Here is a 13,182-nt window from a genome sequence, read left to right as displayed (position 1 = left end):
TTGGTGCAGAAGAGAAAAAAATCTGCGAAGAAAAATGGTTATACATGGTCTGAACTTGAAATGTGGAGCAAAAGTAGCAACAATTTTGCGTCGACGACGTTCATAAGAGATAAGCGCGCGCGTTTGCTTTCCGGTGTGTTGGCGGTAGCTGTGAAATGAGTGCAATGTGCCATTATGTTTAAATGCAAAAAGTGAGCGAGCAAGCGAAAAAAAAGAAATTGAATCAACAGACAATGTTTTGTGAATGAAAAAGCGTTTACTCTATGCTTGCTTGGTGAAGTGTTCGTGAAAGTCTGGTGGATTTTTTTTTACTCGTTCCAGTTGCATCAAGCGGCCAAAGTGTTCTCAATAAAAACCGTAAGCTGTGAGGAGAGTGAGTGAAGGGGAGAGGGAGAGAGATTGAAAAAAAGTGCAGACGAAAAAAAAAAATCGCTAACTTTTTATATAAAATGTGCTACATAGAAAGTGGTGATTTTGCAACCAGATTGCATGTGTATCGTTGATGCGCGTACCTAAAGTCAATATTGAAGCTGCGAAATATACATAAGGACAACGGTGGTGGCGTCGACAACGAAATCAAAGACGGTGGTTTTTTCATGTCACTCTCTCTCTCTCTCTATATATATATAAAAGTTGAAATGACTTCGCCGAGGGTGGCGGCGATAGAGAGCGTATCGTAGTCAGTCTTAAGATAATTCTGTGTGTATGTATGAGAAAGAAAGGCAACCGAAAGTGAAAGTCGATTGTGTGTATGTTATTCTTTTTTTCTCGTCTTGTTCCTTTGCAAGAAGGGAAAAATGCACATGAAAATTGTCGGTACAGAATTTTTTTTCTCAGTCAGAATGCGAAAACGAGGTTACGAGTGCTAAACTCCGGTGTAAAGTGAATTGCTTGTGAAACATCGAAGTGTGGTGAAAAATAGACACAATTCTCCCGGCTTGGATTGTTATCGATATAAGGATATGTGTTTGTTTTCTGTGTGTGAGAAAGAATCGGGTTGAAAAGTGTGTGCTTGGAAAATGTGTGTCGGCAAACCCGAAACGACAACCAAAATGGAAATTATTATATCGATGCCGAGACGTAATCTGTTTGGGAAAGCTCTTATTTGTATACGACATTGAATATGTTTACGAGCTCGTTGGTTGTGTGTACGTGACAAGGGTTTCGGAAAAATGCCGGCCACTTGCCTTATGTTACATACTTATGTTTTTCCTTGGAGGTCAAACCATTCGTCGCATTCAACATCATCATCGTCGCAGTCGTCGTCGTCGTCCTCGTTGTTGTCTTCATCGTCGTTCGACGGTTTTTGTTGTGTGTTTGTTTGTGTGTGAATGAATGAGATGAGAGAGTGTTCGCATTTATAAGCTGATAATGGAGCATCTATATACAAGCGAGTATAGCCGCAAGGATTTAGGCCTTCATCGCGTCTCAATGAATGGTCTTTGTGCGTTGGTTGCTTGGTTGGCTGCTCGATTCGGTTCGGTGCCTGTGGAATATCATATCTCCCGTTCGTCGGATGTGTGAATTTATTTGAACTGTAAATGAAAGAAGACAAACGACCCACCGACACAAAACATATGTTTTGTCTGCCATTTCGACAGCACAGCGAAAAGTATACACAAAACACACACACACACAACACGCTGTTCCCATTACACACCATCAATGCGACCATTCCAAAGGAGATTGAATAGATTATTTGCTTACATAATACAAGTCCTTTTCTTGTGCATTTACCAATGCTTCTAACGTTGATAAAGTCATCCAGTTTTCACGCGTAATAACCACACCATTCCACAGCACAATGTTGTGTGCGTATGTGGCTTCTTTGAATATGGACCGTTGTGTATTGTGTGCTTTGTGTCTGAAGGAAGCGTGAGTTTTAAATGGGACGCAATCGTTTCTCGTCTGGTTCTTTTTGTTTGTGTGAGAAATATTTTTTTGCCTTCAGCTTGTCTGTGCCATTCTGTGGTGTCAATGATCTGATTATGACATGCAAATACGGTTATAATTTGATTTCTTCCGTAATGCAAACGAGATATGGGCTAAAGCGATGATACAACGGCTTGTTGGGCTTTTTTTTGTATTAAACAAAAAAAATGCACTTTGACTCATTTTCGTCAAAATTAATTATTAAGAACTCGACGAACGTTAAAGAGGCTTCCTTAATAGGCGAACAACGATTTTTCGCCGTTGAAATGACATGTTCCCAGCCTATTCATTAAACGCCGCGGGAGAGCAAAGTTTTCATGTTAACACATAAAAGGTGCTAAAATGTAAAACCAGTTACTTGGCGCAAAAAGGCGTTAGTTTTGAATTATAGCACTTAATAAGTTTAAAGACTCGAATAATAGAGAGAGGATGTGTGCCGTGTTTTTGGTGTGTACGTGTTCGTGTTGGTGTTGTTTTGTTTGTGTAGATGTGTGCTTTATTGCTTGGAATAGAGTGTGCAAATTTAAAAACTAAGAGAGCAAGAATTTCCTTTCGTTTTTCACCTCCCCATTCCACCCCGTTACTGTCACGATAAATACTTTCTCGCGTAACGACGGCATCTATTTCGTTGTGTGTACGGATGGAACGGTACTTCAGAGAATTTATCTAATGGTACACACGTGGAAAATGACTACGTTATCTGTTCCGTTTCAACTGAAGAGTGAAAATTATATATATATATATACGTACACTACACACCACCGAAATATGTTTGTGATGAGTGCCCATGTTTGTGGCAGCATCGCAGCCGCATATACATATACAGTTGCTAACGATAAATTATGTGCGGAACCGAATTTCCTAAATGGAATATTAAATTTATTGTAAATGTGAAAATGTTTTCCATTCTTCCTGCCTTCGTGTTCGAGCGAAAGAGAGACAGAGTATGTGAAATGGTCGGATTGATGATATGCCAACGGTGCCATGCACACGATGCTCACTCACTCACTCCTTCTCGCTCTCCCAATGTGGCAATAGTTTCATGTGATGCGGTTTTCTTGTGTGTGAGCGCGCGCGCTAAGAATGTAAAGAGGCGGTCTCTCTTTTGCTCTAACCGAATTTCAATTCGAGCATTTAAAATCCATCCATCTAGCACACCAGCTGAAATGGGTAACACACAAACTAAACAAACTCCAATCCCACATAGAGAAGAATGTGTGAGAGAGTGAGAGTGTCTAATAAATACTATGCCGTATCGCTAAAGTTGTGCTTCCTTCCATTCTCGTGTAGAGAACGCGCGCGCGCGCGCGTCACACAGAGAGACACCACATAGGAAAATATTTATTGTGGGCTTTTATGCGGTTTAATTGGTTTTTTGGTAAATCATGCCGAAAAGTTGTACGGCTTTTGTGCGATTCGATGGGTTTGGCGTTTTGATCAACAAGTGCGGTATTGTGTGCTTCGCAATATAACGGAACTAGTGTGTGTGTGTAGAGTCGAGTTCAATCTCAACTAAAAACAAATTAAAAGCCAAAAATGGGAATGAATCATTCAACAATAAGATAAATTGATGCTCATTTGAGCCAAAAATCACGTCCCGTTAAAATTGTCAAGCCGACGGCAAAACCAACCAGCGCGACTTCGTTGTGCACAGCATTGAAATACCAATTTCTACGGTTATGTTAATTGAATTGTCGCCAATTTATTTAGTTGCCGTCACTGCCTCTGCCTGCTGTTGCTGCTTTTGCTGGTGGTGACGAGAAAAAAAGACGTGCAAATCACATTTCTATTTTTCAATAATTTCCGATTAAATCTGCATCTTTCTTGAAATTTCGTCGAAAATCGGCAAACTCAATTCGGGCAAGTGGTTTGACTGCTTTTTTTCGTTCACGTTGTTTAAGCTGCAGGCGACGAACCGCAGAAGAGATGAAGAAAAAAAATCGCTTTTTCCATTTTCTGTATCTGTTTCGCCAATGCATTTACTCCTTTTGTGGATTGCAACGAATGTAAAACTAACGGTAAATTCATTTGTTTTGTATTAACGAACGAACGAAAGCGCATGTACCACACCATCTCTCTCCGTCGATCGGATGATGAACCATAGCATTCATTATACAGCAAGCAGAAGAAAGAAGAAGAACAGATGGAAGAAAAGAGAGAAATATCGCTAATCAAGCCTTCATTTGGCCGCAACCAGTTTCAAGTCAATTTCACTTTGATACATGAATTATTCAGTTCCATAATTTATATATATTCGGCCATAAAACAGGCAAGAAAAACGCGAAACAAAGAAAACACGACAAAGGCGACGACGACGTTGGAACAACAGCAACAAAAAAGTGGCCCTTCAGAGACCCGAAATGGGTGATATGCAAACAAATGAATTTATTTATTACACTGGCCAGCCCGTAGAAAACTCTCTCAATATGAAATTGAACACAAGAAAAACCACTTTTATCGGCCCAATCATTTGAATGCAACAGATTTTTAGCACACACGGTTTTTTTTTCTTTCGTTCGCTCTCCTCGCATCGTTTTCTTGGGCGCATTTAATAAAGATCCGCATGCACTTCGTTTCATCGATTCGAAAATTGGCACACACGAAAATTGGCAAACCAGAATATTACAAACAAAGTAACGAAAAACGACGCTTAAAATGCGATAAATAAGCAGTAATAACAATAATCACACATTTTTCTCTCTTCGTCTGCGACTAAATACCATTTTTAGGCATTTTCATTCTTTTTATTCGAGATATTTATTCGCCGGAGAGTAGCGAGCACACTACGGTGCATGCCGTTGATTACAGATTTTTATGGCCATTTATATAATCTAAGATGAAAGCTGAATGGCAAAGAGCAAACTGACTACGTTATTGACAAAGACTTCGAAAATGGATTCGATTTTTACTGTTTTATTGAATTGTTTGGCCCTGTGCAACCAACCGATTCGCCGATTTAATTTTTCATTCTATATATAAATCTGTGCAGTACAAACCATTAAATGCTATGTATCTCTCCGTCTGTGTGTTACTCTGGAATTGTTCGTTCGTGTCTGAAATTTGTGTGAAACATTTCCGAAAGAAAAAAATTATACACAAAGCAAACGACGAAGAGAAACAGATTTAAGGTGCACCATCAAAATGCGGTGAAAGTTTTCGACAAAAACTCCGACCGAAACGAAGAAAAGAAAACCTTTGTTTTCGCAATTGCATTTGATGCGTCATTTAAAGTAATAACAGGCCATCGGTGTTTCAACGGATTTCAATTACGTCTAAAAAGAGAGAAAAGAGAATGCGTCAACGTTGAAAATTGCCAAAATGAGACTATTTGGGCTAATGATTGCAACGATAACAAAAAACCGATCGCTAAGTTTATGCTGAAATGTCGACAGAAGAAAGTTTCGCTTTTGCCTGGCATGCGAATTTATATTCAAAACAGGATTCGACTCGAATCAAACTGATGATTTCAATTGACGTCTCTGAAATGGATAATTTTCAAAGGTTCACTCAAATGAACGTTTATTCCAATCGATTTTGAGATTAAGTTCACCATTTGATTCCAATTTAAAGATCTCTTCAATTGCGCTTGACTTTTTGAACCAGAAATATGCTGCACAACAGAAAAAAGGAAAAGAAAAACGCCAAGAAGAAAGCAAGTCTTTAGGGCGATATTTAAAATAGAATCGTTTTTCTTTCGGCTATTCGTTTGAATGGCGTGCTATTCAAAGATTTCAAGAATTGCGTCTGCACCAACAAAAATGCCATCCAACGCAATGTCTAAATCAGATGCGAAACTTGAACGGAAAAAGTTGCCAAAATACACCAACAAAACATCTCAAATGAATCAATTTTTCTCTGGTCGATTTGGGCTATTTTGGATGTATCGGCGAGAAGGCGGGCACACAATAAATAATTTGACATTGGGCGAGAAAAAAAAGTGACTATAAAATCCGCAAGAAAAACATGATGAACAATGACGAGAAATCGGAACGCAATATTCTTAGATCTGGGTCGTTCTGGTGTCGCAGAAATTGTGTTTGTCACGAAAATTACGAAGAGAGAATGGTGTAACAAAAAGTGGTGAAACAATCGCTTTCTTGAATTACTTAATCGCGACGTGGTCGCCGCCGTCGCTACCACCACCGCTACCGTTGTCGTCTTTCTTTATTCAAATAGCAATTTTTCCACATCCGTATAATTAGTCGTTGGGTGGAAAAATGTCTTTGCAACTGTCTCTCTTTTTCAAAAATTTGATTCGGAATTTTTTTTCAATTCGGGAGTTTTGTCATTTATGAGAATGGTGATGGTGACGGATTGTTTAATGCACGCAAAACCGATCCAGAATACAAACGGGGCGGCGGTCTTGTTTTTGCGGCATTTGATGTGAATTCCATTTTGCCATTGACAGTGATATAATCGAGTGTTAGTGTGAGTATGAGTGAGTGAGTGAGAGAGGACGGACAAAAAATGCGTTGCAAATGTGTCTTTATTGAGGCTGGTTAAGGATTTACGGGGGGGGGGGGGGGGAAAATACGAGCACATTGTTTGATAGACGTCAAACGACGGCAACAACCATTACCAGAATTTTTATGATTATTTGTTGTGCTGTGATAGCAGAAAAACGGAGCGCGCGTCACCCCCGTCGAACTTCAAGTGAAAGTCAAAACAAGCGAACGCCACACTCATTCTCATCCTCCAAACAACGATGAGGACAAGGACGACTACGGCGACATCCATATCCAAGGAATGAATGTGAAATACACATTCAACAGATGTCTCAAATAAAAATCGCACCAGCAAAATTTTTTCTTTGCTTTTTCACACAGGAAATCCGCGTCCCATTGGCTATAGAAATGTACAACGGCGTATTCATACATAGTATCTATCTCGGTAACAGGCTCACATTCAATCTCGTTTTTTAGCTTATAAAATAAATCGAATGAGCACAGGTGGTGGTGCAGGGTGAAAAACGGTATAGAGCAAAAAAAAACGTCGCTTGAATTTCTCATAATAATCACATAGACATTTGACGAGGATGGTTTTTCTTTCTTTAGCCCGAAATTTTGACCTTGATGTGAATTTGAAACACAGTCGCGTGAATTGAAATGTCGGTGGCGATGATGGTGGTGGTGTTGAGATGATGATGATGATGATGAAATCAGTTCAGCTGGGTGTGAGAACGGAACGTGCTGTCTAGCAAAGTCGAACGCCGCCTTATGTATGTGTGAATGTGTTTGTGTGCACCAAATCGACGTATAAAAGCACCCAAGAAAACACAGAGAAAAATAATATCTCAAATAAAACAACGGCGAAAAAATGACATCTTTCATATTCACAGGTTGAGCCGGCAATATTTACTTGTCAAACCACTTACATTGTACATGGTATGGTAAGCATATTTGAAGGTAAAACCATTTAAAATTAATAAATCAATAGCGAACGATCGGGCTACAGACGGCAGACACCTTTGGCACTGAGTGTATGGCTTTTTCATCTCGACGGCCCCAACAAACACATCACAAACCATGATGGACAGCTCCAATATCAAAGACATTACACACTAAGATGTGTCAGACGTTCTTATTTCATGAATATAAATTCAATGTAAGATCAAATATTATGGGGCCAAAGTAATGATGAAAATGTACAATATATTATATACCAAAAAATAAAAGACAACTCGTTGAAAGAGACGAGTCTCAAGGTAAAGGCATTTTTGTTTTACTTTCGCAACATTTCTATTCTTTCAATTGTCAATAACAACAAAGACTTCGTGGGAAAAGGTTTTTTTTTACCTAGGTGGGAAAATAAACAGCAACAATTATTGCGCATTTTCGTCTTTCATTTCAAGCAGCCGCCGCCACAATTTCACTATTATCCGGCATGATAATAAGCTTATGTTGCTACGCATTGGATCTCATTTTGCATAGAACCCATTCAAAACGAAAAACACTTATGGCTTCATTTTTTGTAGACAGAGACATTTATTACACAGATTACTTTTTTTAATTCCCAAAATTCTGAGTATCCTCCCCCATCCATCTAAATTAAGCAACATTCTCAAATCAATATATCAGCATAATTTAAAGTCGTCAACATCAACCTCTGCTGCACTGAAGATTATGTCCGGTGTATTTGCTGAACCTAACGAAAAAATGCATTTGAAAAACATCACAAAGCTATTGAATGTTTGGAAAGAATCGGAACTTAGAAAAAATTGTATCACACCCAATCGATACCACTTTTTAGTTTTTCCATTGTCTTCAAGAATTGCATCAATGGCATGACGCAATGCGAATATCGCAACCACTGATAATGTCAATGATGGTTCGCCGGTAGCCTTTGAACTGAAAATGCCTTCATTGTTGATATTTTGTAAAAATTTTATGCGGAAATCAATTGGAATGTCTTTGGCGCCAGGAACTTTATACGTCCACATTCGATTGGTCACTAATTCACCTGTACGCTTATCGTAATCCAGTTTCTCGGTTAACCAATAGCCGATACCCATAATGAATGCACCTAATAGTATATTTGTTTCAATTTTATAAGTAATTGTTACTCATACATGGACATTATCTGGTTTTACCTTCGATTTGACCAACATCAACCAATGGGTTCATACTTTTGCCAGTGTCTTCATGAATATCAGCCCGAAGTATTTGTAAATTACCGGTCAAAACATCCAGCTCCAGTTCGACACTAGCACAACCAATAATATTGTAACTTTTTGCATTGCGCGATTCAAAGGCTTGCTTCTCCGTTAATTCAATCGACTGTGCATAGGCTTCATGAATAATTTCTAACCATGTTGCGTTTGGTTTTTCATCTTGAATGGGTTTTAAACGTACTAAAATGCGATCACATGCCATTTTTGCAGCCATGCACACCGATTCGCTTGTTATCGTACTTCCAGTTCTTGTTCGATTGGCCGATATAATTGAACTGTGCGCTGTAACTGTGATCATATCCAATGGTATACCAAAAATATGAGCAACCACTTGAGCTACTTTAGTATTAATGCCTTGACCAATTTCAATACCACCATGGCTAATTGCAACCGTTCCGTCGCCATGATAAATGGCAATATATGCACATAATGAAGCCGTATAAACGGCCGAAAATGTCATGATCGATACACCAATTCCTCTTTTACGCCAACGATTTTGCTTATTGAACTCATTTATTTCGGCACGGCGATCGAAGTAATCTTTTAAAAACAAATGAGTAATAGATTGTATAGGCAAAAAATGAATCCTATGTGGAAATTGAATGGCAAATTGTTAAGGCTAGGTAATTGTGTTCGATTATTTACCAATATCTTTTAAAAATTCTGGAAAAAATTTGACTAGTGGACCATCAGTATGGAAATTATTTATGCGCACTTGAGCCGGATCCATGTTGATCTCACTAGCAATGTGTTCTATGAGATTTTCAACAATTGCTGTTCCTAAATGATGAATTAGTTTGTTTACTGTTTAGAACATGTCGAATGATTGCAAACGGGAAAACCTTCTGTTGAACCGGGAGCCCGTGCTGGTATAGCCGATGGTGCGTCCGTAAGTAGACGACTTACTTCTACTTTCCATTCGTTTGCATGTGCGTAGCATGCCGATTCCAAGCAGTGGGTCATTTTTTTCGTTGTGTCATCGTTCAACGAACAACCAAAATCGCTCGTAATAATTAAAGATGGCAAATCAATCAAACGGCCTGTAGCTGAATCAACAGTTGCATCATATTCGGTGGCACAGCCATAACGTTTACCTATAACCGTCATATTTGATTCGACATTCATGACAAATCGAACTGGCATCCGCAGCAAATGACAAGCTAGTGACAAAAAGCTATTAGACATTAGAAAAATTGAAAATTATTTAGAACCTTATCAATACCTAATGCACAAGCACAAGCAATATGAGATGGACGTGATAGTTTTGCACCGTAACCACCTCCAACTCGTTTGAACGATGCAATAATTTTACTTTGTGGCAATTTTAAGCATTGTGCGACTGCTACATGACTCAGATCCAACCATTGTGTTGAAACCTGCAAATTTATACCGCCATCATCGTTCGGTGTACAAAATACCGTTTGCGGCTCCATAGACATGTGAAATTGTGAACCAATCTCAAAATCACCTACAAATTAATTGAAATCCATTTGGTTGGAATTCCACGGAATTCGGCGAAAAATGCAAATTTTACCCTTGATTTTGATTTCTTGTCCAACCAACGGCATCGCTAACGGTTGATTTGGAGGAATCCGAAATTCCGATACATTTTTGCACACATTTAATTCTTTGCTTGTCTGCCGCCAATGCCGTAAAGACGGAATAATTGGCCGATCCACCTGTGTTTTCTCGTATGTTATTTCAACTTTTGTTGCTGCTGAATTGGCTATGGCCATGGTTTTGGCCACAATCAAACCACATGGTTGTCCATAAAATTGAACTTGTGCATCAATTGCTAGAAAAATGGGCTCCATTTCGACGACAAAGAGGATTCCACAGTTAACAGGCATAAACGAATTTTCACCGGGAATATCTCTGGCCGAGAAAAACGCAGCTACGCCAGGTATTTTCTAAAAGAGAATATTAAAAATCGAACTAACAGTGGAAAGAACGAATGTTGGGTACAATATACCAATGCATTGGAAGCATCAATTGAAACAATTTTCGAATTAACTTCGATGGCTGGAACAAAAGCCGCCCACAATTCTTGGTCCACCGTTAAACTACTAAACATATCATTTATGTATTCAGCTTCACCCGAACATTGAATAAGACCTTCGTATTTTGTGAGTGGTTGTGTTAGAGGATACAATTTTTCATCGGATTCATAAGTTTGAATGCCTGATGACAACGGTCGTTCCAATCCCACACGACCACTTATATATTCGCTTTTTATTCTATCTTCTGGAGCTGTATTCAAGAAGAAACGATAAAATAACGCAATCGCTAAATTTTTTCGATAATCTGCCGCCGGGTCGGGCAAAATTGAATCCGGTTCGATTTCAGTTTGCAGAGATTTGATCGCCTTTTGCAAGGCATCATCCGTGTAAAAATCATCAATTCCCGTCAGGAGTTGTTCCGTTGCTTCGGCGTGTATGAATTGTGGATTGATACCACCATAACAAATGCGACAAGATTTTACCGTCGTTGCTCCATCATTCGAACTGAATTCGAAGAGGAATGCTGCATTCACCATTGCATGTGCATTTTGAGCCCGAGGCATAATTTTATACGAACGAAATGCGAATTGATTCGTCGGCAGTTTCGGAAAAACAATGCTTAAAATCACTTTTTGTGACATGTCCAAAAACAAATACTCTTGTAGCGAATATGTCTGCACTAAACCATCAATTGAGGCGATTTTCAGTTGAGCTCCGATCGTTTCTAGAAGTAAAAATATATCCGATGGGAATTCGCGGTGAGTGTGCTTTATACTCAAATTTCCAGCAATAGTTCCGGCCTAGAAAGATTGAATAAATACACACCTCTTTACTCAATTCGACTGAATAATTTCGAAAAATCTATTGAAAAATAGAAAAATATTGACATTTCGAACAGGAACAGTTGCAACAAGATCGATATGTTTGGCTAATTCAGTTCCATATGCATAATTGTCACACTCTTTGGCCACCCGTTCAAGTGTTTCCATCAATTCGGTGAGCGATACATTACCCCCAAACGTAAGTGACGATTCATCAGCTTTGATTATGTGAAGCTCTGCAATTGCTCTGGTATCGATGAAAATTTTTATATTTTCTGAACGTCGATACACACCTTGAATAAAAAATTAAATCCTCTTCACATTTTCTTTGCAAAAATAGTCGAGTTTTGAAAAAAATTACCATGTGCAGTATTACCAGCCACCAACATATATTCTTTATGCATGGTTTTTGTTGTGAAAATCTTGATTAGCTGCAACAAATTAACCGGTTTTATCCATTCTTTTCCATCATTTGACGCAATTTCTAATGGAATATTTTTATAAATACGACACTTTTGATAGCATCTCTCCTCGGTCGAACATTTTCGATCTTTTTTCATACGACACAAATTCAGAGCTAAATCCTCAATATCCGAAGTGTATGAATCTCTTGCAAATGATTTGAATGCATCTAAAATGGGTCGATAGCCGGTGCAACGACAAATGTTACCATCAAATGAATTTTCCACCTGTTGCATCGTTACTTCACCATTATTCGCTTCTAACAAACTATACATATTCATCACCATTCCGGGCGAACAATAGCCACATTGTGTACCATTGAAATGATACAGGGCTTTTTGAATTGGATGATATCCATTCTTTAAACTACCGATTCCTTCGATGGTTGTAACACCCAAACCATTACATGCATATACGGGCCACAGACACTACAAAATGATATTTGGACAAATGATTTTGAAATTAGAAGTGGTTAAATGGGCATTGATTGAACGAAGAAATTTTTCGCTATCTCAACATACTGAATTGACAGCAAATGTACGACGATCTCCGGCTGGCGTGATAATACCTGCAATATTGACAATGCATGCACCACAACCACCTTCTAAGCACATAAACTTAGTTCCAGTCAATCTGGCATGACTTCTAATAAACACCAATAAACTGGTTTCAATTGGCACGTCACTAGGTCGAACTGATAAGAAAGAGAGAGAAATGGTACAAAAAAATAAAATTCAACCAATTCATCACCGATATCGATTGTATGCCACTTTACTTGCGTATTTTTGTTGATTTATCGTAAAGGTCACTTCCATTTTGTGTTCTGATTTTTCCAATACAAAAATTATTTTTAACACACAAAAATTGGATTAGAAAAAATGAACCAGCTTTTCGAACTTATACTAGAATACTAAAATTGTCCAAACAAGTTATGTGCGATGCACTCACATTATATACTTTTTGCGAAATACAGAAAAAAAACATAGACACAAAAAACCGGATGAAGAAATAACTTAATTTATCAGTACGAAAAATTAATAGCTTAATTTGTCAATTCAAAATCGAAATTATTATAATTTGCGTTCAATTTTTTATCATTACTTGAATTGAACGCACCTGAATTCAAATATTTGAAATCTAAAAAGTCAAACACGGTATCACCAATAGAAATATATATATTATGTAGCACAGCTGACGATGAAAGTGTATATATAGGTGTATAGATCCAAAGATATTTGAATAAAAGGTTACTCGTTGAAAGAGATGAGGCTCAAGGATGAAGCATTTTTCTTTTACT

General features: G+C 38.3%; 1 protein-coding gene and 1 long non-coding RNA gene across 3 annotated transcripts; one reads left to right on the top strand and one right to left on the bottom strand.

Moving 5' to 3' along the window:
- Positions 1-218: 218 nt before the first annotated feature.
- LOC129565897 (uncharacterized) lies at positions 219-7,639 on the top strand. Of its 2 annotated transcripts, XR_008687676.1 has the most exons (3): positions 219-6,904; positions 6,987-7,150; positions 7,271-7,639. It is a non-coding gene; the product is annotated as an uncharacterized LOC129565897 (long non-coding RNA). The 2 variants fall into 2 exon arrangements; XR_008687675.1 differs by having other exon boundaries at positions 219-7,150.
- A 366-nt stretch (positions 7,640-8,005) lies between these two features.
- On the bottom strand, positions 8,006-12,618 carry LOC129565752 (uncharacterized). The gene is made up of 11 exons (XM_055440962.1): positions 12,407-12,618; positions 11,785-12,313; positions 11,445-11,716; positions 10,575-11,402; positions 10,113-10,512; positions 9,825-10,070; positions 9,445-9,762; positions 9,248-9,382; positions 8,522-9,142; positions 8,161-8,454; positions 8,006-8,076 (listed from the first exon to the last, which is right to left on the bottom strand). Exons 1-11 carry the CDS (start codon positions 12,497-12,499, stop codon positions 8,006-8,008), a joined length of 3,807 nt encoding a protein of 1,268 aa, XP_055296937.1. The 5' UTR covers positions 12,500-12,618.
- Between the last annotated feature and the right edge of the window lie 564 nt (positions 12,619-13,182).

This window comes from Sitodiplosis mosellana, unplaced genomic scaffold (assembly GCF_009176505.1).
Source record: "Sitodiplosis mosellana isolate CC-2019 unplaced genomic scaffold, AAFC_SMos_1.0 Smas_scaffold_3, whole genome shotgun sequence".
Classification (NCBI taxonomy): Eukaryota; Metazoa; Arthropoda; class Insecta; order Diptera; family Cecidomyiidae; genus Sitodiplosis; species Sitodiplosis mosellana.
The sequence above is the reverse complement of the archived record's forward strand: the minus strand, read 5'-3'. Positions and strand labels throughout refer to the sequence as shown.